The sequence below is a fragment of the Schistocerca piceifrons genome, chromosome 2 (genome assembly GCF_021461385.2).
Source record: "Schistocerca piceifrons isolate TAMUIC-IGC-003096 chromosome 2, iqSchPice1.1, whole genome shotgun sequence".
NCBI lineage: Eukaryota > Metazoa > Arthropoda > Insecta > Orthoptera > Acrididae > Schistocerca > Schistocerca piceifrons.
In genome coordinates, this window is record NC_060139.1 from 146228311 (window position 1) to 146256044 (window position 27734).

At 41.8% G+C, this 27734-nt stretch overlaps 1 protein-coding gene across 1 annotated transcript in view; it reads right to left on the reverse strand.

The window, feature by feature from the left end:
* The window catches only part of LOC124776971 (2-hydroxyacyl-CoA lyase 1), a 130544-nt gene that overhangs the window by 18937 nt on the left and 83873 nt on the right, over positions 1–27734 (reverse strand). The window contains exon 7 of the mRNA XM_047252212.1: positions 14974–15049. Within this exon, the coding sequence (XP_047108168.1) occupies positions 14974–15049 (76 nt within the window). The remainder of the gene's footprint in view (positions 1–14973; positions 15050–27734) is intronic.

A 27734-nucleotide genomic window follows, 5' to 3' on the forward strand; every position in this document is an offset into this window, starting at 1 on the left:
GAGCTCAGATGGAAAACTAGTCTTAAGCAAAGAAGGGAAAGCTGAAAGGAGTATATAGAGCGGGCCTGGCAAAGCATGGCTCATGAGTCGTGCCCCTCCAGTGAGTGCTTTGCCCTCCAACTCAACTTGAGTGGTGACATCACGGCCCTAACACAACCACGCCGCATGACTGTCAGCTGTCGTGCATCATAAGCTCTACAACATCAACTCCCGAAATGCAAACACTAAAAGACATAATTGTGAATTGCGTTTTATTCATCTCATGAGGTGCATTTGCAATCCATTTGGTTTGGGTACACGAGACATGTCAAAAATTTATAATACAGTTACAATGATTTTTACATTAACAAACAATAACACTACAAGGATATTTCTTGGAATATATAACACATTTTATCCAGCTCAAATTTCCAGTTTGTCCTGCATGAATTCATCCACTGAGTAATAACACTTCAGTGTTAGTATTTCATATACCTTTCTTTTGAGTGAAGCTAAATTCATCTGCATCAACTTGTTCCCTTTTAATTTATTGCAAATACATAAACAACTAAACATTGATTTTTATTTAGTTATTTGTCTTCAACTCTTGTACTTACATAATGAGATATTTAAATGTTTAAGTTACATTTATTGTTGGTCTTGAGAAGTCCTACAATTCGATTTCAATTTGTGTCGTAGTGAAATGGAGTTTATGTTCGAACGATTCATTCGAGATTTCATTACATTGAGCAGATTTAATGTATTTCATTGAAGAAAATGTACTTTCACGAACATACGTTGACCAGATAAAGAGATTTTATTTGAAGAGTTAAGTCTGTGATTTTTGGGTACCAATCTTGTGGCATAGTTACAAAATTTTAGGATCTGTTTCTGTTCTGGACAGCATGATTGCATCATTTTGTAGCTTGCAAACTTCTTCTTGAACAAAACTAACATTCACTGGATTATGAAACAACATGACATCCAGCTATATAAAACAAAAAAACCCTATCAAACTCGTAGGAGGCTTCCCCAATAATGGAAGTAAAACTTGAAAATCTTACTCTCGTGTATTCTTGTTTCAGTCCATTGCAATTCTGGAAATAACACAAATTTCCCTTATTTAACTGTAATTTAAACAACAAAAGTTTACAGCAGAATACATTAATATCTATGTGTGTTTCCTTCTTTGCAGATGTAAGTTGAAATTACGTAAATGATTTCTAAAATCTGTTGTAAATGTTGCTTCTGATAAAAAGAAAATGTTACTCAGTCAGCTCAGATTTTACTTCTCTAGTCAGAAACTTGAAAAAGTTATATTCCTATATTAAAAGCAAAAAAACTAGTTACACATTTTTCTGCACTCACTCAACAAATTTTGGAAACGACTTCTGAAAATTGTTTAAATTTTCCTTGTGTTAGAGTCCAATTTCCTCAACATACTGTACTTGTAATTTGTGTTAGGTCTTTCATTGCAGTCATCATCCTGACATTTCCTATAATTGACTAATGAAACCATTTTACCATCAGTAAAAATTACAGAGCATTTTTTAAACCCACGAAGTTTGTCAACACAACTTTTAACTGCTTTAAAATATCCAGACCCATTGTTCTAAAGTGAGTAACTCTTCATGTACTCAAAGTCATCATTTATTACACAAAAAATTAGTATTTGACTAAAATCTGTTCAATCAGAACTTGTGTTCAAGCACACAAAACATAGTACCAACATTTTGCAACTAAATTATTGTTTCTTTTTTATGTTATGCACCATACCATGAATTCAGTATAAAGTGGCAGAGCAGCTGTTTCAAAATGTACAGCAGCTTCATTGAAACTAAACACTTTTGCCATTTCTACTGCATATTATTTTATGAGTAGGCCATAACTGATGCATTTCTGAGCCTTAGCTAATTTTAAGCATGAGACATATGATGCAGTGAAACTCTGTTCTTTAAGATTCAGTGGTTCAATCAACTGTTGTACCTCTTTTTTTAAGTTATTGACAGAAGGGCATTGTTGTCATGAGAGTGGCATCTGTCTGTTGCTTCATGGAGGGAAGAGAAATGTCAAGCAAGATTATTACCTTTGTTTTGATTTAAGCATTTTGTACGTGTTACACATTGAGGTTTCTCAAAAGAATTGTGTAGGAAAAAGTCATTAATCTCTCATTTCTCATGAAAAATGCACCATTCAGTATTCTTCATTTTCTACATTCTTAAGAACCATAATAGCCTTAGAAATAACCAGAATGAAACTATAATGGTAAAAGAACCAGAATGAAACTAGAATGGTAAAAGAACCAGGATGAAACTAGAAAGGTAAAATAACCAGGATGAAACTAGAATGGTAGCTACAGCAATAAACACAATGACAACTAATGATAGCGCAATATTAAGGACAACAGACCTGAACGAAATGCCTAGAGTAAGTGGACTAGTGAAACAGTGATGCCTTTTCAAAGTTGAACATAAATATGAGGTGGGAGATACGATACTGCGAGATGAGTTTGACCGAACAATGAAAAGGCCCCAGGAGTAGATGACATTCCATAGAACTATTGATAGCTTCGGGAGAGCCAGCCATGACAAAACTCTTCCGTCTGGTGTGCAAAATGTACGAGACAGGCAAAATACCCTCACACTTCAAACAAATGTAATAATTCAAATTCCAAAGAAAGCAAGTGCTGACAGTTAAGAATATTACTGAACTATCAGTTTAATAAGTCATGGTTCCAAAATACTAACAAGCTCTTTATAGAAGAATGGAAAAATGGGTAGAATCTGCCCTTGAGAAAGATCAGTTTGGGTTCCAGAGAAATGTAGAAATATGTGAGGCAATATTGACCCTATGACTTATCTTAGAAGATAGGTTAAGGAAAGGCAAACCTTTGTTTATAGCATCCGTAGACTTTGAGAAAGCTTCTGACGATGTTGACTGGAATACTCTCTTTGAAATTCTGAAGGTAGTAGTGGTAAAATATAGGGAGCAAATGCTATTTACAACTTTCACTGTAACCAGACAGCACTTATAAGAGTTGGGGGGGGGGGGGGGGGCCATCCTAGGAAAACAAGGGTTGAGAGGGAGGGAGATAGGGTTGTAGCCTACTGCCAGTATTACTCAATCTTTACTTTGAGCAAGCAGTAAAAAAAAAAATAATAATAATAATAATAATAATTTGGAGTAAGAATTAAAGAAACAAAAACTTTGAGGTTTTCTGATGACATTGTAATCCTGCCAGAGACAACAAAAGACTTGGAAGAGCAGTTGAATGGAATGAACAGTGTCTTGAAAGTAGGACATAAGGTGAACATCAACAGTAGCAAAACAAGGACAATAGAATGTAATCGAATTAAATCAGATTAGACCTTCTGGTGACAAACAGGCCCGAACTATTTGAAACAGTTAACGCAGAACAGGGAGTCAGTAATCATAAAGCAGTTACTGCATCAATGATTTCGGCCGTAAATAAAAATATTAAAAATGGTAGGAAGATTTTTCTGTTTAGCAAAAGTGACAAAAAGCAGATTTCAGAGTACCTGACGGCTAAACACAAAAGTTTTGTTTTAAGTACAGATAGTGTTGAGGATCAGTGGACAAAGTTCAAAACCATCATACAATATGCGTTAGATGAATATGTGCCAAGCAAGATCATAACAGATGGAAAAGAGCCACCGTGGTACAACAACCGAGCTAGAAAACTGCTGTGGAAGCAAAGGGAACTTCACAGCAAACATAAACATAGCCAACGCCTTGCAGACAAACAAAAATTATGTGAAGCGAAATGTAATGTGAGAGGGGCCATGCGAGAGGCATTCAATGAATTCGAAAGTAAAGTTCTATGTACTGACATGGCAGAAAATCCGAAGAAATTTTGGTCTTATGTCAAAGCGGTAGGTGGATCAAAACAAAATGTCCAGACACTCTGTGACCAAAATGGTACGGAAACAGAGGATGACAGACTAAAGGCCGAAATACTAAATGTCTTTTTCCAAAGCTGTTTCACAGAGGAAGACTGCACTGTAGTTCCTTCTCTAGATTGTCGCACAGATGACAAAATGGTAGATACCGAAGTAGATGACAGAGGGACAGAGAAACAATTAAAATCGCACAAAAGAGCAAAGGCCGCTGGACCTGATGGGATACCAGTTCGATTTTACACAGAGTACATGAAGGAACTTGCCCCCCTTCTTGCAGCGGTGTACCGTAGGTCTCTAGAACAGCGTAGCATTCCAAAGGGTTGGAAAAGGGCACAGGTCATCCCCGTTTTCAAGAAGGGACGTCGAACAGGTGTGCAGAACTATAGACCTATGAGGGCTATCCACAAAGTACATTACGTTTTCGTTTATGTCCGTTAGGGGCGGGGCTAACGTGGCCATCTTGGTGTCATGGCATTCCGCCACTCAGTCGGCATCCTGCCGTGCTAGTGAGAGGTGCGTGCTGTACTCTGTTGAGTTACTGTGACAGTTTGAAATGTCAGCGTTAATAGAAAATGCCACGAAGTGTGAAGTGCATGCTGTGATAAGGTTTCCGACTGCAAAAAACTGTACACCGGTAGAAATCTATCGGCAGCTTTGTGAAGTGTATGGGGACAACATAATCACTGAAGGTGGAGTGCGTCAATGGGTGATAAAATTTAAAAGTGGCCGAACTAATGTCCACGACGAAGAGCAAAGTGGAAGACCCAGCATAGTGACTGCCGAACTTGTCAAAAAAGTCGATGCCGCGGTCCGTGAAAACCGTTAATTTCACAATAACGGAACTCTCTATGAGTTTTCCACAAATTTCACGAAGTTTGTTGCACGAAATCATTACCGAAAAGCTTGGATACCACAAGTTTTGTGCAGGATGGATACCAAAAATCTTGACAGAGATTCACAAAAATCAGCGAATGGCTGCAGCGTTAACATTTTTGGACGCTTACAAGAAAGATGGCGACTCATTACTCGATCGCATCACTACTGGTGACGAAACATGGGTTAAGCATGTGAACTGCGAGACAAAATTGCAGTCAATGCAGTGGGGGCACACAAATTCCCCCCAAAAACCCAAGAAATGCATGCAGACAATGTCGGCAAGGAAGGTGATGGCGACTGTCTTTTGGGACAGAAAAGGTGTGATTTTTGTGGATTTCCTGGAAAGAGGCACTACAATAAACTCTCAAAGGTATTGCCAAACTCTGCACAACCTCAGAAGAGCAATACAAAACATGCGCAGGGGAAAGTTGGGCTCAAAGATCTTGCTGATTCACGACAACGCCCGGGCCCACACGGCAAATGCAACTCGTGAAGTTCTCGAATCTTTTAAGTGGGAGTTGTTTCCTCATCCGCCATACAGTCCCGACCTGGCACCGAGCGACTTCACTTATTCCCAGCAATGAAGAAGTGGTTGGCTATGCAGCGTTTTGATGACGACGCGCAGCTTCAAGAGGAGGTAACCACGTGGTTGAAGGCGCAGGCGGCCGAATTTTACACGAAGGAATTTCCAAGCTCGTCCATCACTACGATAAGTGCCTTAATTTAAATGGCAACTATGTAGAAAAGTTGTATTTAAGTGTGGCTTTCATCTGTATATAATAAAAAAAATTTCCAATACTTTATTTATTTTTAATTCCAAAACTTAATGTACTTTGTGGATAGCCCTCGTATATCTCTAACGTCAATCAGTTGTACAATTTTGGAACACATATTGTGTTCGAGTATAATGACTTTTCTGGAAACTAGAAATCTACTCTGTAAGAATCAGCCTGGGTTTCAAAAAAGACGATAGTGTGAAACCCAGCTTGCGCTATTCGTCCATGAGACTCAGAGGGCCATAGACACGGGTTCCTAGGTAGATGCCGTGTTTCTTGACTTCCGCAAGGCATTCGATACAGTTCCCCACAGTCGTTTAATGAACAAAGTAAGAGCATATGGACTATCAGACCAATTGTGTGATTGGATTTAAGAGTTCCCAGATAACAGAACACAGCATATCATTCTCAATGGAGAGAAGTCTCCCGAAGTAAGAGTGATTTCAGGTGTGCCGCAGGGGAGTGTCGTAGGACCGTTGCTATTCACAACATATATAAATGACCTTGTGGATGACATCGGAAGTTCACTGAGGCTTTTTGCGGATGATGCTGTGGTATATCGAGAGGTTGTAACAATAGAAAATTGTACTGAAATGCAGGAGGATCTGCAGCGAATTGATGCATGGTGCTGGGAATGGCAATTGAATCTCAATGTAGACAAGTGTAATGTGCTGCGAATACATAGAAAGAAAGATCCCATATCATTTAGCTACAATATAGCAGGTCAGCAACCGGAAGCAGTTAATTCCATAAATTATCTGGGAGTATGCGTTAGGAGTGATTTAAAATGGAATGATCATATAAAGTTGATCGCCGGTAAAGCAGATGCCAGACTGAGACTCATTGGAAGAATCCTAAGCAAATGCAACCCGAAAACAATGGAAGTAGGTTACAGTATACTTGTTCGCCCACTGCTTGAATATTGCTCAGCAGTGTGGGATCCGTACCAGATAGGGTTGATAGAAGAAATAGAGAAGATCCAACAGAGAGCAGTGCGCTTCGTTACAGGATCATTTAGTAATCGCGAAAGTATTACGGAGATGATAGATAAACTCCAGTGGAAGACTCTGCAGGAGAGATGCTCAGTAGCTCAGTATGGGCTTTTGTTGAAGTTTCGAGAAAATACCTTCCGCGAGGAGTCAAGCAGTATATTGCTCCCTCCTACGTATATCTCGCGAAGAGGCCATGAGGATAAAATCAGAGAGATTAGAGCCCACACAGAGGCATACCGACAATCCTTCTTTCCACGAACAATACGAGACTGGAATAGAAGGGAGAACCGATAGAGATACCCAAGGTACCCTCCACCACACACCGTCAGGTGGCTTGCGGAGTATGGATGTAGATGTAGATGATGCTGAGGGAATTAGATTAGGAAATGGGACACAAAGTAGTAAATGAGTTTTGCTATTTTGTCAGCAAACTGACGATGGGCAAAGTAGAGAGGATACAAAATATTGACTGGCAATAGCAAGAAAAGTAATGAATCTCTGTCAGCATGCCTCACACTCAGGAAAAGTGCTACCACTCATCACCACCTATGGTGAGGTAACATACGCAACAACATAGGCAAACCCCTGCAAATCAGCAACATTAACTGGATAAGCCAGCTACTATTAAAGCCGACCAACAGACTACAGCAGGGAAACCAACAAGCTTGTACACTAACACACAAATAAACTGCCAACACTACTCTACAATGTGAATCCGATATATGACCTATCAAAAACTAAACAATAATGAACCTGTCACAGGTATGCTGATGCTGACTGAGAAGCCAACACTGGCACCCAGCAGTGGCCACCACCCAGTAACACCACCGCACAACGTCAAAGGTTTCAATCTGCATGATACCCACTACTAACAAAGCCTACCCTTGCATGACCTGTCACAAGCAGCAAGGAAACCACTACAGCTCTCACAACCCAACCCAAGTGTCACAGAAGTTTTTTACCCTTGGCTCTTCCCTTGGCACTTTTTCCCTCTGCTCTTCAAACCGCTACCCTTTGTTCAACTTTCAACCTAATCTATCTCCAGATGAATGCATATTAATGGTTAAACTTAACCAGACTACACAGACATCTCGGTACCCACATCTTGCAAGACCTCACTTTACTGAAAACTTAACAACAACAAAAAAATTCTGAGGAAGAGAATGTGTTAACATCGAGTACAGATTTAAGTGCCAGGAAGAATTTTCTGGAAGTATTCGTATGGAGTATAGCCATGTATGGAAGTGAAACATGGATGATTATCATTTTAGACAGGAAGACAGTAGGGGTTTTTGAAACATGGTTATACATAATAATGCTAAATATTAGATGAGTAGATTATGAAAGTAATGAGGAGGTACTGAATAAAATTGGGGAGAAAGGAAATTTGTGGCACAATTTGACTAGAAGAAGGGACTGGTTGACAGGAGACATTCTGAAACATCAAAGGATCATCAATTTAGTACTAAAGGCAAGTACAGGGGGTAAAAATCATAGGGGGAGACCAAGAGATGAATGCAGTAAGCAGATTCACAACAATGTAGGATGCAGTATTTATTCAGAGATAAAGAGGCTTTTATAGGATATAGCAGCATGGAGAACTGCATCAGGACAGTCTTCAGACTGAAGACCACAACAGAAAATGACCATGAATGCTTTAAGTTCAGTGATTCTATCACTGATACGAAAGTCGTATCTCACACCTCTTAAGCTCAAAAAGTCATATATAACATAAAAGTACTGCAACATAAGAAAATTATGAAACAAAGAAAGAAGGGGCTTCAGCTTCCCAAAGTGAACTAAGAAGTGATTAAATGACTGAAAATCGTCTACGATCCTCATGGGTGTGTAACAAGTCAGAAAGAATAACAAAAACACATAAAAGAATTGAATATAATACAGGGTGTACAACTTTGCTTCCGCCATTTGCCGATAGGTGGCGACAACAATAAGTAGCAGTCGAAAGAAACAGATCGCAGATGTCAGGCAGTTAGCTTGGACCTCAGTCAACATAACCTCATTCAAACATTAGTCGATTTGTGTCTGCATCATAAAGTTGTTCTTGATTGAAAATGTCAATTTACAAGCCTAATTCTCGTCATTTGCGGGAGGTGTTACTGTTTTGTTTCAATACGAAGAAAACAATGGCTGAGTCTCACCGAATGCTCTCAAGTATGTATGGTAAGGGTGCTATTAATGAAAGAATGTTTCATGACTGGTTTCAACGCTTCAAGAATGGTGATTTTAATGTCATAGACCGGCATAGTGGTGGAAGAGAGAATGTTTTCAAAGATGCAGAATTGGAGACATTGCTGAGTTAAGACTTGCGTCAAACTCAAGAAGAATTGGCACAATTAGTGAGAGTGACACAGCAAGCCATTTCAAAATGTCTCAAGGCTATGGGCATGATTCAGAAAGAAGGAATTTTGGTCCCGTGTGAGCTGAAACCAAGAGACGTTGAATGTGTGTTTGTGAACAGTTGCTTCAGAGGCAAAAACGGAAGGGATTTCTGCTTCACATTGTGATTGAGGACAATAAATGGGTTCATTACGAAAACCCTAATTGCAAAAAAATCTTGGGATTATCCTGGCCATGCTTCCACGTTGAAGGACAAACTGAATATTCACAGCTCCAAGATCATGCTCTGCATTTGGTGGGACCAGCTCGGCGTCGTGTACTGTGAGGTGTTAAAACCAAGTGAAACAACTGCACGTGCTCGTTTTTGAACACAATTAATGCATTTGAGCAGAGCATTAAAAGACAAATGGCCACAATACAGCGAGAGGCACGATAAAGTGATTTTGCAGCACGACAATGCTCGACCTTACGTTGCAAAAGAGGTCAAAACGTACTTGGAAACATTAAAATGGGAAGTCCTACCCCACCCGCCGTATTCTCCAAAACATTGCTCCCTCTGACTATCACCTGTTTAGATCAATGGCACATGCCCCGGCTGACCAACACTTCCGATCTCATGAAGAAATTGCAAACTGGATTGATTTGTACATCGCTTCAAATGATGAACAATTTTTTTGACGTGGGATTCGTACGCTGCCCAAAAGATGAGAGAAAGTAGTGGCCATCGATGGAAAATACAATGATTGGTACATGTGTAAGCAATTTGTTTCATTAAAGCCTCAAATGTTGGGAAAAAATGGTGGAAGAAAAGTTGTACACCTTGTACTTACTACCTTGATCACTTGTCAGGAGATTGTCGAAATTGGTGAAGAAAATGTGGTAAACTGGAACAGCTAATATTTACAGAGTTAACATACTATCAAAATGAAACATTGTTAAGCACTATTTATAAATTTATCATACACAAAATACTTACTCTTGACTGTTGTTACCAAGTGCTGTCAAAACTAAAATTTAACAGATATTTTTATTTAAGCTGGCTTAACAGTCTCTGTTAAGATATTCATCTATGGAGTAGAAGGAGTTGCCTACCAAAAACTCTTTCAAACTCCATTTACACTGCGCTTTATCTGAAACCAAGTTTTTAATGGTTGCTGGCAATTTATTGAAAATGTGTGTTCCTGAATATTGGACCCCTTTTTGGACCAAGGTATGTGATAGTAGGTCTTTATGTAGATTGTTCTTATTCCTAATATTGATACTATGTATTGAGCTATTGGTTGGAAATAGAGATGTATTACTTGCAACAAATTTCATTAAGGAATAAATATACTGAGAAGCAGTGGTTAGAATACAAAGTTCCTTGAACAGGTTTCTACATGATGCATGATGATCTTGAATTTACACCACAAATGATTCTTATCACATGCTTTTGCACCCTAAAAACTTTTGCTCGGTTTGATGAGTTGCTCCAGAAGACGATCCCATATGACACAATAGAATGAAAGTAAGCAAAGTATGCAAGTTTTTTATACTTATATCTCCTACATCTGACATCATTCTCACTGCAAAAACAGACTTGTTTAGGTGCTTCAGCAATTCTGTGGTATGTCCTTCCCAACTGAATTTATTATTGAGTTGTAATCCCAGAAATTTAACACTCTCAACCTCTTTGATCTTCACGTCTTCATATGTTACACACATGCTGGAAGGAAACCTCTTACAGGTTCTGAACTGCATATGGTGGGTCTTCTCAAAGTTTAATGACAGTGAATTAACTTTAAGCTATGTATTAATGTCAGTGAAAATTTGATTAGCAGCTATTTCTACTTCTGCACTTGACTTGCTACTTATTGCAATGTTTGCATGATCTGCAAACAAAACAAACATAGCATCTGCCAATGTAACAGATGAGAGGTCATTAATGTACAAAAGAAAAAGCAATGGACTCAAGATGGGATCTTGAGGAACATCACTTGTAATTAATTCCCAGTCAGATGAAGACAGACTGCTTACTGCACAGGTATTTCTCAATGATACCCTTTGTTTCCTGTTAGATAAATAAGACTCAAACCATTTCGCAGCATTGCCGGGGACATCATAATATTCTAATTTACTTAAGAGAATGTTGTGGTTCATACAGTCAAAGGCCTTTGACAGATCACAGAAAATGCCAGCAGCCTCTAATTTATTATCTAATGAATTAAGTACTTTCTCACTGTAAGTGTAAAGAGCTTTCTCTATTCAGAACTCTTAAGAAATCCAGACTGTGACTTAGGCAATATATTATTTGCAGTCAGATGCTTAAGGAGACACTTGAACACAACCTTTTCAAATAGTTTTGAGAAAGCTGGCAAAATTGAAATTGGTCGATGGTGTGATGGTATCTCTTTATCCCCCTTCTTGTAAAGAGGCTTAACTTCAGCATATTTTAGCTATCTGGAAATGTTCCACTGATAAGAGATTGATTGGACAAATAACTTAAGATACAACTCAACTCGCATGAGCACTCTTTGGTTAACTTCATTGATATGTTATCATACCCATTGGAATACATAGATTTTAAGGATTTTATGATGGATGTTACTTCTTAGGGAGACGTGAGTGTCATTTCCATTTAACTGAAGTTATTTTTAAATACTGGTCTCAGATACTCCATTGCATTGTTCACTGAATCTGATAACCCCAAGCTGTCAGTAACAGAAATGAAGTACTTGTTTAAGAGGTTTGCAACACTACACGTACTTGTTACCAAAGTCTCATTTATTTTTAGAGCTATATGTTCCTCTTCCTTTTTGGCCCCACCTGTCTTTGTCTTCACTATATCCGATACAGTTTTTATTTTGTTGCCTGATGTAATTATCTTTTTCTCATAATAAAGCTGCTTCGCTTTATGGATTACTTACTTCAATATTTTGCTGTATTATTTGTAATGCATTACAATTCTATCATCAGAGCTGTTCCTAGATAGTAGATACTGTCTCCTTTTTGTCCCACATGATATCTTTATTCCTTGTGCAATCTATGGTTTATTTTTTTGACTTCTGTGTGATATGAGTTACCTTCAGGGGATAACAATTTTCAAAAGTGGAGGCAACTTTATTAACGAATGCTTTGTATTTCCCATTTGAGTCAGAAGTATTGTAAACATCTATCCAGTTCATGTCTTTGAGGAATTTCCTGAATTTCTCAATTTTTGACTTATTTATTACCCTCCTATACTCAGATTTAATATATTTTTTAATCTTGGCGAGTTTAAACATTCAATACAAAATGCTGCTTAACATGATCAGACAGCCCATTTACTATTGGTTTTGTGATATGACTTTTTTCCCTAGATTTGTCTACAAAGATATTACCAATAGCAGTCTCAGAGCATTTACATATACTAGTATATATACCTGCTATTATACAGGACCTATTATGAAAAACTACTTCTGTTGCTCAAGCAACTAAATGCTGCTCTGAGCAAAATTCTTGAAATCAAAACAGTTTCTGACAAATGTGGCAACTTCTCCTTTCTCCATATTTTCTCTACAGAAGTAAGAAGCTAACTTGACTCCCGTAACATTTAATGTATCTATACCAGCGACAACACAATGTTCAGAGAGGCACATTATACCAACGGGTTTGCTCAACTCTAATTCTTCAACACAAATAAGAAACTCATTAAGCATACCCCTTAGTCCTCGGATATTCTGATGCAATAACGATAACTGATTTTGTGCACTGACTGAATTACAACTGGATGAAACTAATTTTCCTGCCAGTTTTGTTAAGTCCCATAGTGCTCAGAGCCATTTGAACCATTTGAACCTGCCAGTTTTTGAGTATCTCTAGTTTCAATCAGAGGCTGTCTGCATGAACTGTGTACATTAAAATTTGCTTTCTGGCTGCCTGTTTTATCAATGTGAATGCCATTTTCAGCCTGTCTCTGAACATCTTTTGTTTCTGCCCTTCCTATCCCAAAAAACTGCTGCTCTGTCACTTATAACCACTGGGACTTTACCACGTGTGACAGTGAGTAATCGTACAAAATTTGCATGCTTATGACACTTGAAATCAAAGTCGAGCGTCATTAACCAAAAATTAAAAATGATTTGTTCCACATCCATTACGGCAAGCCTTTGATTGGTTGCTCATTTCAGTTTCAAATACACAAACACAAAAACAAACAGAACAATTTTTTTAAGGATGAAGTTTTTACCACTGACTGCACATATTTATAATGAATCCTACAACTGCAATTTCAGCTTTAAGTCATTATTACATGGTATAGTTGTGGCCAATAACAAATATTAAAACTAGATGTTCCACAAGAAACAGATATACAATTTAGACAATACTTTCATGAAAACAATCCGAACTGGTAACTGGCAATAACAACTCACATGCTGAAACACAGCAACTATTCACATGGGTGGAAGAAATTACATAGATGTCAAGTTTGTATCGCTACTGTCAGCATTCATTACACTTCACCATCTGTATAAAGATTCAAAATACAGCATCTTGTTTTGAGCACATTTTGTAGAGGAGGAGGAGATTTAGTGTTTAACGTCCCGTCAACAACGAGGTCATTAGAGACGGAGCGCAAGCTCGGGTTAGGGAAGGATGGGGATGGGAATCGGCCGTGCCCTTTGAAAGGATCCATCCCGGCATTTGCCTGAAGCGATTTAGGGAAATCACGGAAAACCTAAATCAGGATGGCCGGAGACGGGATTGAACCGTCGTCCTCCCGAATGCGAGTCCAGTGTGCTAACCACTGCGCCACCTCGCTCGGTACATTTTGTAGAACTGACAGCTAAATAAAGCACTCTTTATCCAGCAGCCGGAAATGATTCTCCAGAAATTGGCTCTTTAGTGTCTACACATGTCAGTATTATATACCACAGCAGCAAAAAAACAAACAGGGGACACCTACAACATATTTACAGCAATGCCAAAACTTTACTTAAGGCACATAGGTACTAAGGCTCATAAATGTTTCCCATTAACAGTTTACTGATCTACCCTTGACAAACTTAATTAGTATCTCTCTATGTACCCTTGTCTTGCCACCTGTGGGAGGTACTTGCTATTGCCTTACATAAGACAACAGTCAGGGTTGGTTCACTCCAGTCACACCTGCTTGAGTTGATATCCTGAGACAGCTGGTGGGAGAGCTGCTCAACAAACCAATTTGAGTGGCAAAGCTAAAAACCGCCATAAGAACAGCTCATTAGAAGAACAGTTGACTACCAGTAGAAGCACAATGAGTTTTTAATAGGTTTTCTATTAAAAACATGTGTGTGTGTGTGTGTGTGTGTGTGTGTGTGTGTGTGTGTGTGTGTGCACTTGCATTAGCACCTGTGCATGCTCCAGTGTACTGTTCCATTTAACTTCAGAGTACCCTTCGCATTGCTATGTGACATCTTTAATGTAATGAAAATTCTCACTGTTAAAAGCATCAATAAACTCCTTTCATGTTATTCTTTAATAAATATAAACTTTGTTTTGGTGAGTAATTGTGGAAGGTGAATAGGAAATGCACTATCATCAAAATTTCAGGACACAAACCTCTCTTGTAAGTAGGGAAATAAGACTAAATAGCTTGTGCAAGGGGTAACTCATAACCATTCCCATTGCATGTTAATTAATTTCACATGGATAGCAACATCACTCAGAAGAATATTCCTCCACCACCTTCCACTGTCTCCCACATTCCTCATCACCAAGTTACTGCAATCTCCCTTCATATGTTGTCAATTTCTTAATGTTCTTCCTATTTCATAACCAGCAGCTTCTAACACGTGTGTACAAAACAGTATTACAGTGCCTGGTATTGACATTTTCCATCCCTAATAAGAACAATTTGATCACTTCTTTCCTAGTAGAGTCCACTCCGTTAACTGTTTTCTGAATCCTAATAAAGCTAATATCTGTTATATAACTTGCTAATTCTTTCACTGTCACTGAATAATAATAATAATAATAATAATAGTAATAATAGGATTGGGAAACAGAAGAAGCAGAGAAAAGAGTAGACTTCTCTCTAAGTGCTACAATATTAAGCTGCAAATGGTAACATACCTTTTGGAATAAGTTCCTGAATATGATGAAAAACTGTATAATAATTCAGTGGAACTGTTGTGTCCAAACACATAGCCTGTAAGAAACAGATTAATGCAATATTAGGGATTTAAAATTCATTCTTCTGCTGATCTACTCTCTGATAACTAGCTAACATTCACAAAATTTACAGGCACAGCAATGACAGCTACATAACTTACATATATGCAGACAATAGTGTCAAAGGGAAGACTTGTAACATCGAAAGTAAACAATGGGAGACTCAACATCCTGAAACTGTATACTTCATTATTAGTGGGACAATACAGTTACCACACATTTCACAATATGCAGGGTTAAATTGTTTTCACTCTCATTCTTTCTTGTTTCCTTGCTTCATGTCATGAAACACAGCAATAAATAGCTTTTAGTAAATTTTTCCACAGTTTCTTTGGGATATCCTTTTTCTCGAGCACCATACAGAAAATTTCTTTAATCACCTGCTTCCACATGATATATGTAGGGTAACAAGTATGTTAAAGAATGAATACTCATTGGTGAGATATGTCACATATAGTGTGGTTACCAAGATGTGCTTGAAAGAAATCTCAAAATGTCTCACCTACTTTATTAATTGCAGTAATAGTAAAATATGCCTGCAACAGTCCCAATAATGAGAGTGGTCAAATTGGTGTATATAACGGGAAGTACAGATGAAGTCAAACTGTAAACCAATATCATTAATCACATGCAATTAAGTATCTGAAAGTACTAGTATGTCTCACTAAAGATAATGAGATAGCAATAGGATGGTTGGGGCAGGTAAATCTGGAAAGAAAGGGTGTATAACATAAGTGGTGACCAGAGGTAACTAGCTTCCTCAACTAACAACAAATATGTATGCTCTACTGAGCTGTTCTGGTGACATGATCAGCCTAGCCTTGGCAGTGCTGTACTGTGAGATAATGCAGAGCTAGGAATGGTGCTAGTGACTGCTGACTGGGTGCAAATAGCACTGGTGCTGGTTGGTAGTTTCAGGAGATGAAGTTGCAATATGCGTGATCTGCACCTCAACATATCTGAGAAGGGAAGGTTGGTGGAGCTAGGTTTGGTTTGGTTTGGTTTGTGGGATTAAAGGGACCAGACTGCAACGGTCATTGGTCCCTTGGTGGAGCTAATTAGTAAACGTGTATGGGGTGTGGGTGGAGTCGCAGATGGTCCTTTTTACGGCACAATGCAACAGAGTCCTCTTCCTAAAAAGTATCTCGATCAGTTTAGATATTTCTACAACAGGTACACACAGAAGATAGAATGTACCATTCTGGAAAGTACACTTACCAGTAGTATGAAAGAAAAAGAAATCTCAAGGAAAAAACACTCAGAAATGTACAAAGAATTAACAGCCCTTCGCCAAAACATGTGGTCTATTGAAAATAAAGTATAGCAACTTGAAGTCAAATTACAGTCTTTGAACAATGTAGTTTTGTTTTGTTTTTGTTTTGCTTCAGGGTGCAAAACACCTACTGGGGTCATACGTGCCCAAGTCAGAATTACAGAACATGAACATAGAGAGGAGTTAAATGACTATATGTCAGTTCCAATTGACAGAAGAGAGGGGAGCTAAAAACAGGCACGTCGAAAAAGGGCTTAAAAAGACACCACATGGAAACAGAGGTCCAAAACTAAAAATTAAATGATCTTTGCCATATTGCTTCAACGGGTAAAAAGTAAAACGCAGTCGACAGCCCGCACGTCATTTGCTACAACAACTGATATAAATACTAACAAAGAGATAGAGGGGCTGGCCAGTACTTACCTCAGCTCAGTACAGCTGATAGATACACAAAAAACAGAACCGAAAATTTACATTCCTAGCTTTCGGAACAAATGTTCCTTCATCAGGGAGGAGAGAGGGGAAAGAAAGGGAAGAAGGGAAAGAAGATTTAGTTACTCACAACCCAGGTTATGAAGCAACAGGGAAGGGAAAACAGGGAGGGTAGCAAGGATGGAGGCATGGTTGTCAGAGGGAAGCCAAAGATATTCTACTGTAAGTACCGTGCCAGCTTCAAACCAAAGAGGATGCATACAGAAGTAAAGAGGTATATAGTATAAAGATAAACACAACTATGTAGGATGAAAAGATGCGTGAATGGCTAAAGAGGAAAGGGAAAGAGGAGAAGACTGAAGATTAAATGGGAGTGAGGTTGTTTAACATAGGTTCAGTCCAGGGGGATGGCGGGATGAAAGGATGCGTTGGAGTGCAAGTTCCCATCTCTGCAGTTCAGAGGGACTGGTGTTGGGTGGGAGAAGCCAAATGGCACATACGGTGTAGCAGGTTCCTAGGTCCCTAGAATTATGCTGGGGGGCATGCTCCGCTACTGGGTATTGCACATCTCCTAGGCGGACAGTTCGTCTGTGTCCGTTCGTGCGCTCAGCCAGTTTAGTTGTTGTCATACCAATGTAAAAGGCTGTGCAGTGCAGGCATGTCAGTTGATAAATGACATGTGTAGTTTCACACGTGGCCCTGTCTTGAATTGTGTATGTTTTACCAGTAGTGGGGCTGGAGTAGGTGGTTGTGGGGGGATGCATGGGGTAGGTTTTGCATCGGGGTCGGTTACAGGGGTAGGAACCGCTGGGTAGAGAAGGTAGTCTGGGAATATTGTAGGGTTTAACAAGGATGTTACGGAGGTTAGGGGGCCGACGAAAGGCAACTCTGGGTGGTGTGGGGAGAATTTTGTCAAGGGATGATCTCATTTCAGGGGTTGACTTGAGAAAGTCATATTCCTGGCGGAGTAATTTGTTGATGTTTTTGAGGCCAGGATAATATTGGGTGACAAGGGGGATGCTTCTGTGTGGTCTGGGGGAAGGAACATTGTTGTTGGACGGGGAGGAATGTATTGCTCGGGAAATCTGTTTGTGGACAAGGTCTGCAGGATAGTTGCGGGAGAGGAAAGAACTGGTCAGGTTATTGGTGTAATTGTTGAGGGATTCGTCACTGGAGCAGATATGTTTGCCATGAATACCTAGGCTGTAGGGAAGAGAGCATTTGATGTGGAATGGGTGGCAGCTATCAAAGTGAAGGTACTGTTGTTTGTTTGTGGGTTTGATATGGACAGAAGTGTGGATGTGAGCTTCAACAAGATGAAGGTCAACATCCAGGAAGGTGGGTTGGGTTTTGGAGAAGGACCAGGTGAAATTCAGATTTGAAAAGGAGTTGAGGTTATGGAGGAAATTAAGGAGTGTTTCTTCACCATGAGTCCAGACCACAAAGATGTCATCTATAAACCTATACCAGGCCAGGGGAAGCAGCTGTTGGGTCTTCAGGAAAGCCTCCTCCATGCGGCCCATGAAGAGGTTGGCATAGGACGGAGCCATCCTGGTTCCCATGGCCGTTCCCCTGATTTGTTTGTAGGTCTGGCCTTCAAAAGTGAAGTAATTATGGGTGAGGATGAAGTTGGTAAGTGTGATAAGGAACGAGGTTTTTGGAAGATCTTCGGGTGGGCGTTGGGAGAAGTAGTGCTCAAGGGCAGAGAGACCATGGGTATGTGGGATGTTTGTGTAAAGGGATGTAGCATTTATGGTGACAAGTAAGGTTTCAGGTGGGAGAGGAGTAGGAATGGATTTGAGGCGTTCTAGGAAGTGGTTTGTGTCTTTGACGTAGGATGGGAGTCTGCGGGTGATAGGTTGGAGGTGTTGGTCTACCAGAGCTGAAATACGTTCTGTTGGGGCTTTGAAGCCTGCTACAATGGGACGGCCAGGATGGTTCTCTTTGTGGATTTTGGGTAATAGGGGTAGGGGTAGGTGTACGTGGCTCAGGTGGAGTGAGTAAGTCTATGGAAGCCGTTGTGAGGCCTTGTGAGGGACCTTGGATTTTTAGGATTTTCTGCAGCTCAGTCTGGATGGAGGGAATGGGATCCTGGGTAACAGCTTTGTAGGTTGAGGTGTCGGAGAGTTGACGCAGTCCTTCTGCCACATACTCCACACGGTCAAGTATGACAGCTGTGGAGCCTTTATCCGCCGGGAGGATGACAATAGAGCGGTCTATTTTCAGCTCCTTAATGGCACGGGCTTCAGCTGGAGTGATGTTGGGGGTTGTCAGGATGTTCTTCAAGGAGGACTGGGAGGCAACACTGGATGCGAGGAATTCCTGAAATGTCTGCAAGGGATGGTTTTGGGGGAGGGGAGGAGGATCCCTTTAAGAAGGCGGTCGGAACTGTTCTAGACAGGGTTCAACACTGGGTCTAGTACTTGGGGGCTGTGTTTGGGTAGTGAAGTGATATTTCCAGTTGAGGTTCCGGGTGAATGAGAGGAGATCTTTAACCAGGGCAGTGTGGTTGAATTTAGGCATGGGGCTAAAGGTTAAGCCTTTTGATAGAACAGATGTCTCTGGAGGAGAGAGGGATCTGGATGAGAGGTTTAGAACTGAATTGGGACTGGTGATATGTGGCATTTGACTGTGGTTATAGTTGAGATTTGGTCTGTGTGGGGTATGTGCTGGGATGGGGAGATTGAGTAGGGTGGCTAGGCTAGGTTTGTTGGCTATGAGGGGGGTTTGTTGAAGGTTCTGTTGTGGTTAGTGTTTGTGAGGGATAGGGAGAGGGACCCCACTTCTTAGGTGTTGCACTAGCACTGTGGATAGTTTTTTCAGGTGGTGTGTGGCATGGAACTCAAGTTTGCAGCTGGCTTTTAGGATGATGTTCCTGAGTGTGTTCTCCAAGCAAGGGTTTGAGAGGCGGAGGACTTTGAAGAGAGATAGGAGCTGTTGGGAGTGGTGGTTACATGAAGTAGTGTAGAGATTCAGGACAAGTTGGGTAAGGGCTAAGGATTGAAGGTTCTGGAAGTCCAGGAGAGACTGGTGGAAGGAGGAATTGCACACAGAGATGGGAACTTTTAAGGTAAGTCCTTTAGGTGTAATTCCAAAGGTTAAGCAGGACCGGAGGAAAAGTATGTGGCATTGCAGTTTGGCTACGGTGAATACATGTTTCCAGAATGAATGTAAATAATGTGGTATAGGATTAGGGTACATAGTGGGTAACTGGTGGGTAGGGAAATTAAAAAACTAAAGTTAAAATAGTAATCATAAGAAGGAATAAAACATGGAGGGAAGGATGAGAAAGAAAGAAATTGTGTTGGTAATGTTCAATACCAAAGGAAGACCATTAAATAAGAAAAATACGGAAACAGTTGACCTGACCAAGCAAGTATGTCCAGATCAGGGGAAAAGAACACAACTATCCCGCAGACCTTGTCCACAAACAGATCTCCCGAGCAATACATTCCTCCCCGTCCAACAACAATGTTCCTACCCCCAGACCACACAGAAGCATCCCCCTTGTCACCCAATATTATCCTGGCCTCGAAAACATCAACAAATTACTCCGCCAGGGATATGACTTTCTCAAGTCAACCCCTGAAATGAGATCATCCATTGACAAAATTCTCCCCACACCACCCAGAGTTGCCTTTCGTCGCCCCCCTAACCTCCGTAACATCCTTGTTAAACCCTACAATATTCCCAGACTACCTTCTCTACCCAGCGGTTCCTACCCCTGTAATCGACCCCGATGCAAAACCTGCCCCATGCATCCCCCCACAACCACCTACTCCAGCCCCACTACTGGTAAAATATACACAATTCAAGACAGAGCCACGTGTGAAACTACACATGTCATTTATCAACTGACATGCCTGCACTGCACAGCCTTTTACATTGGTATGACAACAACTAAACTGGCTGAGCGCATGAACGGACACAGACGAACTGTCCGCCTAGGAGATGTCCAATACCCAGTAGCGGAGCATGCCCTCCAGCATAATTCTAGGGACCTAGGAACCTGCTACACCGTATGTGTCATTTGGCTTCTCCCACCCAACACCAGTCCCTCTGAACTGCGGATATGGGAACTTGCACTCCAACACATCCTTTCATCCCGCCATCCCCCTGGACTGAACCTACGTTAAACAACCTCACTCCCATTTACTCTTCAGTCTTCTCCTCTTTCCCTTTCCTCTTTAGCCATTCACGCATCTTTTCATCCTACATAGTTGTGTTTATCTTTATACTATATACCTCTTTACTTCTGTATGCATCCTCTTTGGTTTGAAGCTGGCACGGTACTTACAGTAGAATATCTTTGGCTTCCCTCTGACAACCATGCCTCCATCCTTGCTACCCTCCCTGTTTTCCCTTCCCTGTTGCTTCATAACCTGGGTTGTGAGTAACTGAATCTTCTTTCCCTTCTTCCCTTTCTTTTCCCTCTCTCCTCCCTGATGAAGGAACATTTGTTCCGAAAGCTAGGAATGTAAATTTTCGGTTCTGTTTTTTGTGTATCTATCAGCTGTACTGAGCTGAGGTAGGTACTGTCCAGCCCCTCTATCTGTTTGTTAGTATTTGTTTCACATCTATATATGAGATTTTCCATTAATCATTTAGAACAACAACTGATATATCAGATGGCAAACCCAAGCTGGAACATAAATGGTTAAAAATAGGACAGTCCATCAGGAAGTGGCGGACAGTTAAAATTTTAGTGTAATATGTACAGAGTGGTGGGGTAGCGCCACTTAGCAAATGACAATGGTTAAAAAGGCAGTGCCCAATATGCAGCCGAGTTAAAATAATCTTCTCTCGGCGGGAGAACCGAGATGAGGTCGTCCAGGGTGCTGGGAAAGGCTTAATAAGCTGAAGCTTATTTGTGTGGAAGGAGTACTATTGGCGGTGCTAAAGGGACACCACCTCCTGACAGACGGCAACGCAGAGATCATTGGAGGGAATATAGGTACTTGTGGGCTGCAGTACGAGAACTGCAGCCTTGGCAGCAGCATTAGCAGCCTCATTTCCTGGCAGCGCGACATGACGAGGAACCCACAGAAACATGATAATGGCTCCACCAAGAGTGAGCAAGTGACAGTTTTCCTGGACCCACTTCTCTAAGGGACAGGCAGTGTACAGTGCACACAGACTTTGAAGGGCACCGAGTGTGTGTGAGCAGAGGACACAATTGAATAGGCTGTGTCGCCGGATGTACTCCGTGGCCTGATGCAGAGCAAAGAGTTCGGCTGTAAATACTGAGGAGTGTGCTGGAAGCCAATATTGAAAGACACGGGTGCCAATGACGAAGGCACACCCAACAGCATGGTCAGCCCGAGAGCCATCAGTGTACACAAAGACACTATCACGAAGTTCCTTATGAATGTCGTAAAACTGAAGGCGATAGAGTGAGGCTGGAGTAGTGTCCTTAGGAAGCAAGTGAAGGTCAAGGTTAACATGGGCTGCTTCACGAAGCGAAGGTGGTGAAGGGTTCACACCCACCAGAAAGTTTCAGGTAGTGTGAAGTTAAGCTGCCGAAGCAAGTGCCAAAAGCGGACTCCAGGATGTAACAGAGAAGAGAGGAGCGCCCCATACTGGTGATCAAAGGAATCATCGAAGAAGGAGGCATAGGATGAGTGGTCACACATGGCATACAAACAGCATGCATACCTCTGAGGAGGAAGTCACGGCGGTATGACAACGATAGTTCAGCAGCTTCAACATACAGACTCTCAACCGGGCTAGTGTAATAGGCACTAGTGGCCAGTGCCACGATGGTGGACAGTGTTGAGACAGCATTAGAGAGACGGATGTGCAGATGCATAAACAAAGCACCCATAGTCTACTTTCAAAGATACAAGGGTTGGTACAAACAGAGGAGGGTGGTTCGATCTGCACCCCAGGCAGACACATAGGACAGTGGGGTACCACGTACAGCGGGCTGCCACATAAGACACATGGGAAGACAGAGTGTTTCCTATCAATCATGAGCCACAGGAATTTTGTAGTTTCAACAAATGGAAGAGCAACAGGCCCAAGACGTAAAGATGGTGGGAGAAACCAATTGCACTGCCAGAAATTCATACAGATGGTTTCGGCAGTGGAAAAGCAAAAGCCATTGTCGGTGCTACAGGGGTAAAGACGATCAAGACAGCACTGAAGATGCCGCTCAGTGAGACATGTCCATGGAGAACTGCAATAGATGGCAAAATTGTTAACAAAGAGAGAGCCAGAGATGCCCGGTAGGAGACAGGTCATTATAGGCTTAATGGTGATAGCAAAGAGGACAACGCTCAGGATGGAACCCTGAGGCGCACCATTTTCCTGAATAAAGGTGTCCGACAAGGCAGAACCCACACGCACCTTGAAAACTCAGTCTTGTAAAAATACCCGAAGAAAACAGCAGGTACCCACGGAAGCCCCACATATAAAGAGTACGGAGGATACCAGTTCTGCAGCAGGTGTCATAGGCATTCTCCAAATCGAAAAACAGGGAATTCTGCAGAAAACCATTCATGACATGGGTTGACAAAGTAACGAGATAGTCAACCGCAGAACGTCACACTCAAAATCCACACTGTGCATTCAAGCCACCACACCAGCCGGGCACAAATGATACGTTCCATCACCTTGCAAACGCAGCCAGTAAGAGAGATGGGGCAGTAGCTAGAAGGAAGGTTTTTGTCCTTAAAGGGCTTAGGTATGGACATGACAGTGGCTTCATGCCAGCATACAGGAAATGTGCCCTCTGCCCAGATGCGACTGTACGTGTTAAGCAGAAAAAGTGCTTCCCTGCAAGAGAAAGGTGCTGCAAGATATGAATGTGGATGGCGTTTGGCCCTGGAGAGGAGGATCGGGATGAACTGAGAGCATGATCTAGCTCCCTCATAGTATAGGTGGCATTGTAGCACTCAAGATTTGGAGAAGAGAAGGGTATTGCCTGGGCCTCCTCCACTCACTTCCGATGGAGGAAGGCAGGGTGTTAGTGGGAAGAGCTCGAAACTTCCGCAAAATGGTGGTCCAAGGTGTTGGAGACAGCAATAGGGTCCACAATGACATCATCAGCTATTGTCAGGCCAGAAATTGGGGAATGGATCTTGGTTCCAGAGAGCCGTCAGAGGTTGGCCCACATGACAGAGGAAGGTGAGCAACTGTTAAAAGAACTAGTGAATGAAATACAGCTAGCTCTTTTGCAATCCCGAAGAATGAGACGACACTTTGCATGCATCTGTTTATAAGGAATACAGTTTGCCTGTGTAGCATGGCAGTTAAAAATGTGAAGAGCGGCGGCATGCCTCAATCCACCAAGGGACTGGGACACAATGTGATAAAGAGGAAGTGCGGGGAATGGAACATTCTGCAGCAGTAAGGATAATGTTTGTGAGATATTCCACCTGGTCATCACAACTGGGGAAATCTCATTCTTCAAAGGTTGCCAGGGAGTGGTAAAACTGCCAGTCAGGCTTAGGAAGCTGCCATTTAGGTGTGCACGCGAATGGGGTAGGAGTCAGCAAACAGATAGCACTCGGGAAATGGTCGCTTGAGTAGGTGTCAGAACGGACCACTGAAGATGAGTGGCAAGCTGGGTAGTGCACAAGGAGAGATCCAAATGGGAATAGGTGTGCAAGGAGGTGGAAAGGAAAGCAGGTGATCCAGTGTTAAGACAGCAGAAGTTAAGTTGGTTAAGAAGGTCAGCCAAGAGCCCACCTCTCTGACAGGTCCTGGGAGAACCCCAAAGGGGATGATGTGCATTAAAGTCACCGAGTAGCAAAAAGGGTGGAGGCAGTTGCCCAGTAAGTTGAAGGAAGTCTGCCCTGGTGACAGTGAATGATGAAGGGACACACATGTGGTACAGAGGTAAAAAGTCAGGTGGGGAAGGAAAAGGCAAACTGCAACAGCTTTGAGATTGGTAGTCAGGGAGATGGGCTGACTATGAATATCATCCCGTATGAGCAGCATCACACCTCCATGAGATGGAATGCTGACCTCAGGGAAGATCAAAACGAATCGGTAAGAAATGTGAAAGCTCAAAGTGGTCATTAGGGTGCAGTTTCATTTCCTGAAGGCAGAGTACAAGGGGACACTGCGACGCTAAAGGCAGCCATGAATCCTCTTTATAGGGCCAAAGGCCACAATATTACATTGGAGGAGAGTCATGATAATGAAGAGATGTAGGAGTGTCACCTTGGCAGCTGCTGAGTGATAGCTGGGGAAAAGGTGCTAGTACAGGACACAGAAGCAGGAGGATCCTGCTCCATGGGATCCACAGAAGCATCAGCTTACTTGTGTGGTTGGTCTGTGGAGTCCAACACTGAAAAATAGTTGTTGGTGTGCACCTGCAACACAGAGTTGGCCAGGATAAGGTACCACATGGCAACACCATTGAAGAGAATCGTCGAGATGGCAAAGGAGAAGACCGCTTGCCTTTGGTGGACTACTTCGAGCCTTTTCAGTTAGATGAAGACTTGGGTGTTGTTTGGCTGGAGGGACGGAAGAAGTCTTCAAGGGAGTACTCCTTCTGTCCTTTCTGGCCTACTGGTTGTGTAGCTGGTGGCTTCGCCCCTTGAGGTATGAGTTTGATGGCTTGTTGCACAGCTGGACGGGGGGATGGTGATGCTACCTTGACACTGGTCAATTTCACAACCTCAGAGCTGAATTGGAGGTCGCATGTATGTGTGGCCATGTCCTTCATGGAGTGAGGGGTAACAAGAACAGAACTATAGGTACCAGACAGAAGAATGCAGGGTTTGCGACTAGCCAGTAACTTACAAGGGACTGGATAAAGCACCTTTTACCGCACCTTTTTCCTTTACCTGGATCTCTTGAACAGTTCACTCATCAAGATACACTGGACAATCCCAAGAGGAGGCAGCACGGCCGCCATTGCAGTTGATACAGCAGGGAGAAGGAGGCGGACAATCACCCTCGTGTGCATCCCTACCACAGGTAACACATGTGGTTGGGTGTCGACAAGACATTCTTGTGTGGTTGAAACGATGACACTGGTAGCAGTGCATCAGGTTCAGAATGTACGGCTGGATGGTGATAATTTTACAGCCTGCTTTGAGCTTGGGCAGAAGCACCACTCTATAAAAGGTGAGAAAGAGAGTACGGGTGGGCACTAAGAAGGAATCTACTTTATTCCATTACATGATGGACTGCATTGACACCTTGATCAGAGAGGTAAGACTGAATTTCAGCCTCGGTTAGACTGTCAAGCAGCCTTGTGTAAATTACACCATGGGAAGAATTCAAAGTTCTATGGGCCTCGACATGAACAGGGTAACTGTGGAGAAGCGAGGCAACAAGTAGTTATTTTGCTTGAGAATCAGAAGCCATCTCCAAAAGCACAGTGCCATTCTGTAAAAGAGCAGGATTTCACAGGGCCGGCAATTGCATCTACACCTTCTGAATAATAAACAGATTTACCGTGGCGAAGGATTGACAGTCTTCAGTACATGAGACCACAAGGAACCATGGTGCAGTGGGAAGGGTCTTTGAATCATTAGCCCCATTACATTTATGTTTTGCAGATGTTAAGTAGGAAGATGATTGACTCATCTCAAGGAAATCCTCCACAATTGCCAGTGTCAACGATGGCATGCTCCTTCCAACTGGGGGCCCCCTTCACAAGGGGGCCCACCCGCCTTAGGTGATTGTTGACACCTCAGGTCACACTGCCCACACACCTGACAGAGGGACCAATCAACAATTTATGAAAGTTACTGCTCAGGCAATCACCCCTCCCTGGGCCTGGCCTGTACCAGCGGGTATGTGAAAACCCTTCATGTCGACCCGGGGATGGGAATTACGCATTACCCAGTCACCTGTTACGTGTCAGATGCACGGGCCAGCCTTCAGGAGTGCACAGGGAGGAAGAAGAAAAAAAAGAGGATCCTCAAACACTGAAGTGGAGGAACGAGAGGAGGAGGGAAAAACAGAAAGGAAAAGGGACCGTAAAACAAAAGTGACTGTTCGCTTGTCAGCGATAGAATACAGAACATTCACAATAATACCCCACACATGTTCCCCAAGGGAGGGAAAAAAGAACAGCAAGAGGATAGACATGCAGCACAGAAGGGAAAAAATGCTGCAAAGGCTGAGGCCCCATGGTAGCCAAGCACAAACCTGCCAAAGAGTGGCAAGCCTCCTGGGGGAGAACAATGTAGTGATACACATTACAGAACACCGGTGTAGTGCTGCCATCATATGAAAGGGCAAGCTGCTACTGTAGAACTACAATAAAGAATGGGGTATCAAATATGTGTTTCAGAAATGGGACACATTTTAAAGATCAGCAAGATATCACTGGAATTACCATAGTTAAACATTTCATAATGTCAGCCACTGAACTAACAAAACTTAACATTCATAAAAATTTAAGCATTTGATGTGTACTGCTCAACTAGTTGCAAAGTGAACCCCTTTTTTCATGAGTTAACTGAAATCCTTGACGGAGCCTCAATTCCCAAAGCTAAGATTATCTTATATATCGACAAAACTGTAGGCCCGCAGAGGGATATTCTACAAACCTAAGAGAAATGCGTTTTCAGGGCCACTGACAAATCAAACCTGGGATGACGTGTAGGCAAAAAACAATGTAGACAAAATGAGACATTCCCAGAAGTGGCTACTAAAGGCAGCAGCAACTAAGGAAATTAAATGGATAACAGTGTGCATTAGAAAGTCCTCTGGAACTCTTAAAACTCTAAGTTCTTTTTAAAAAAAAACACAGTATGCAAACCAAGAGTTCCTCAATTATCATCACAGTTATAGGGCACTGTTTGCTGCAAACATATTATTTAATGACAAAATAATACATAAACTTGAAAATAAAAGTAAAGTTGTGTGGGACGTCTTACAACATGAAACAAGAAAAAGCAGGCACAAGTTCATTAACATACAAATGTAAAGATGGAAGTCAATTAATAGAAAACTCATAAGAACTAGAAAATTTGTAAATGTATCTTTT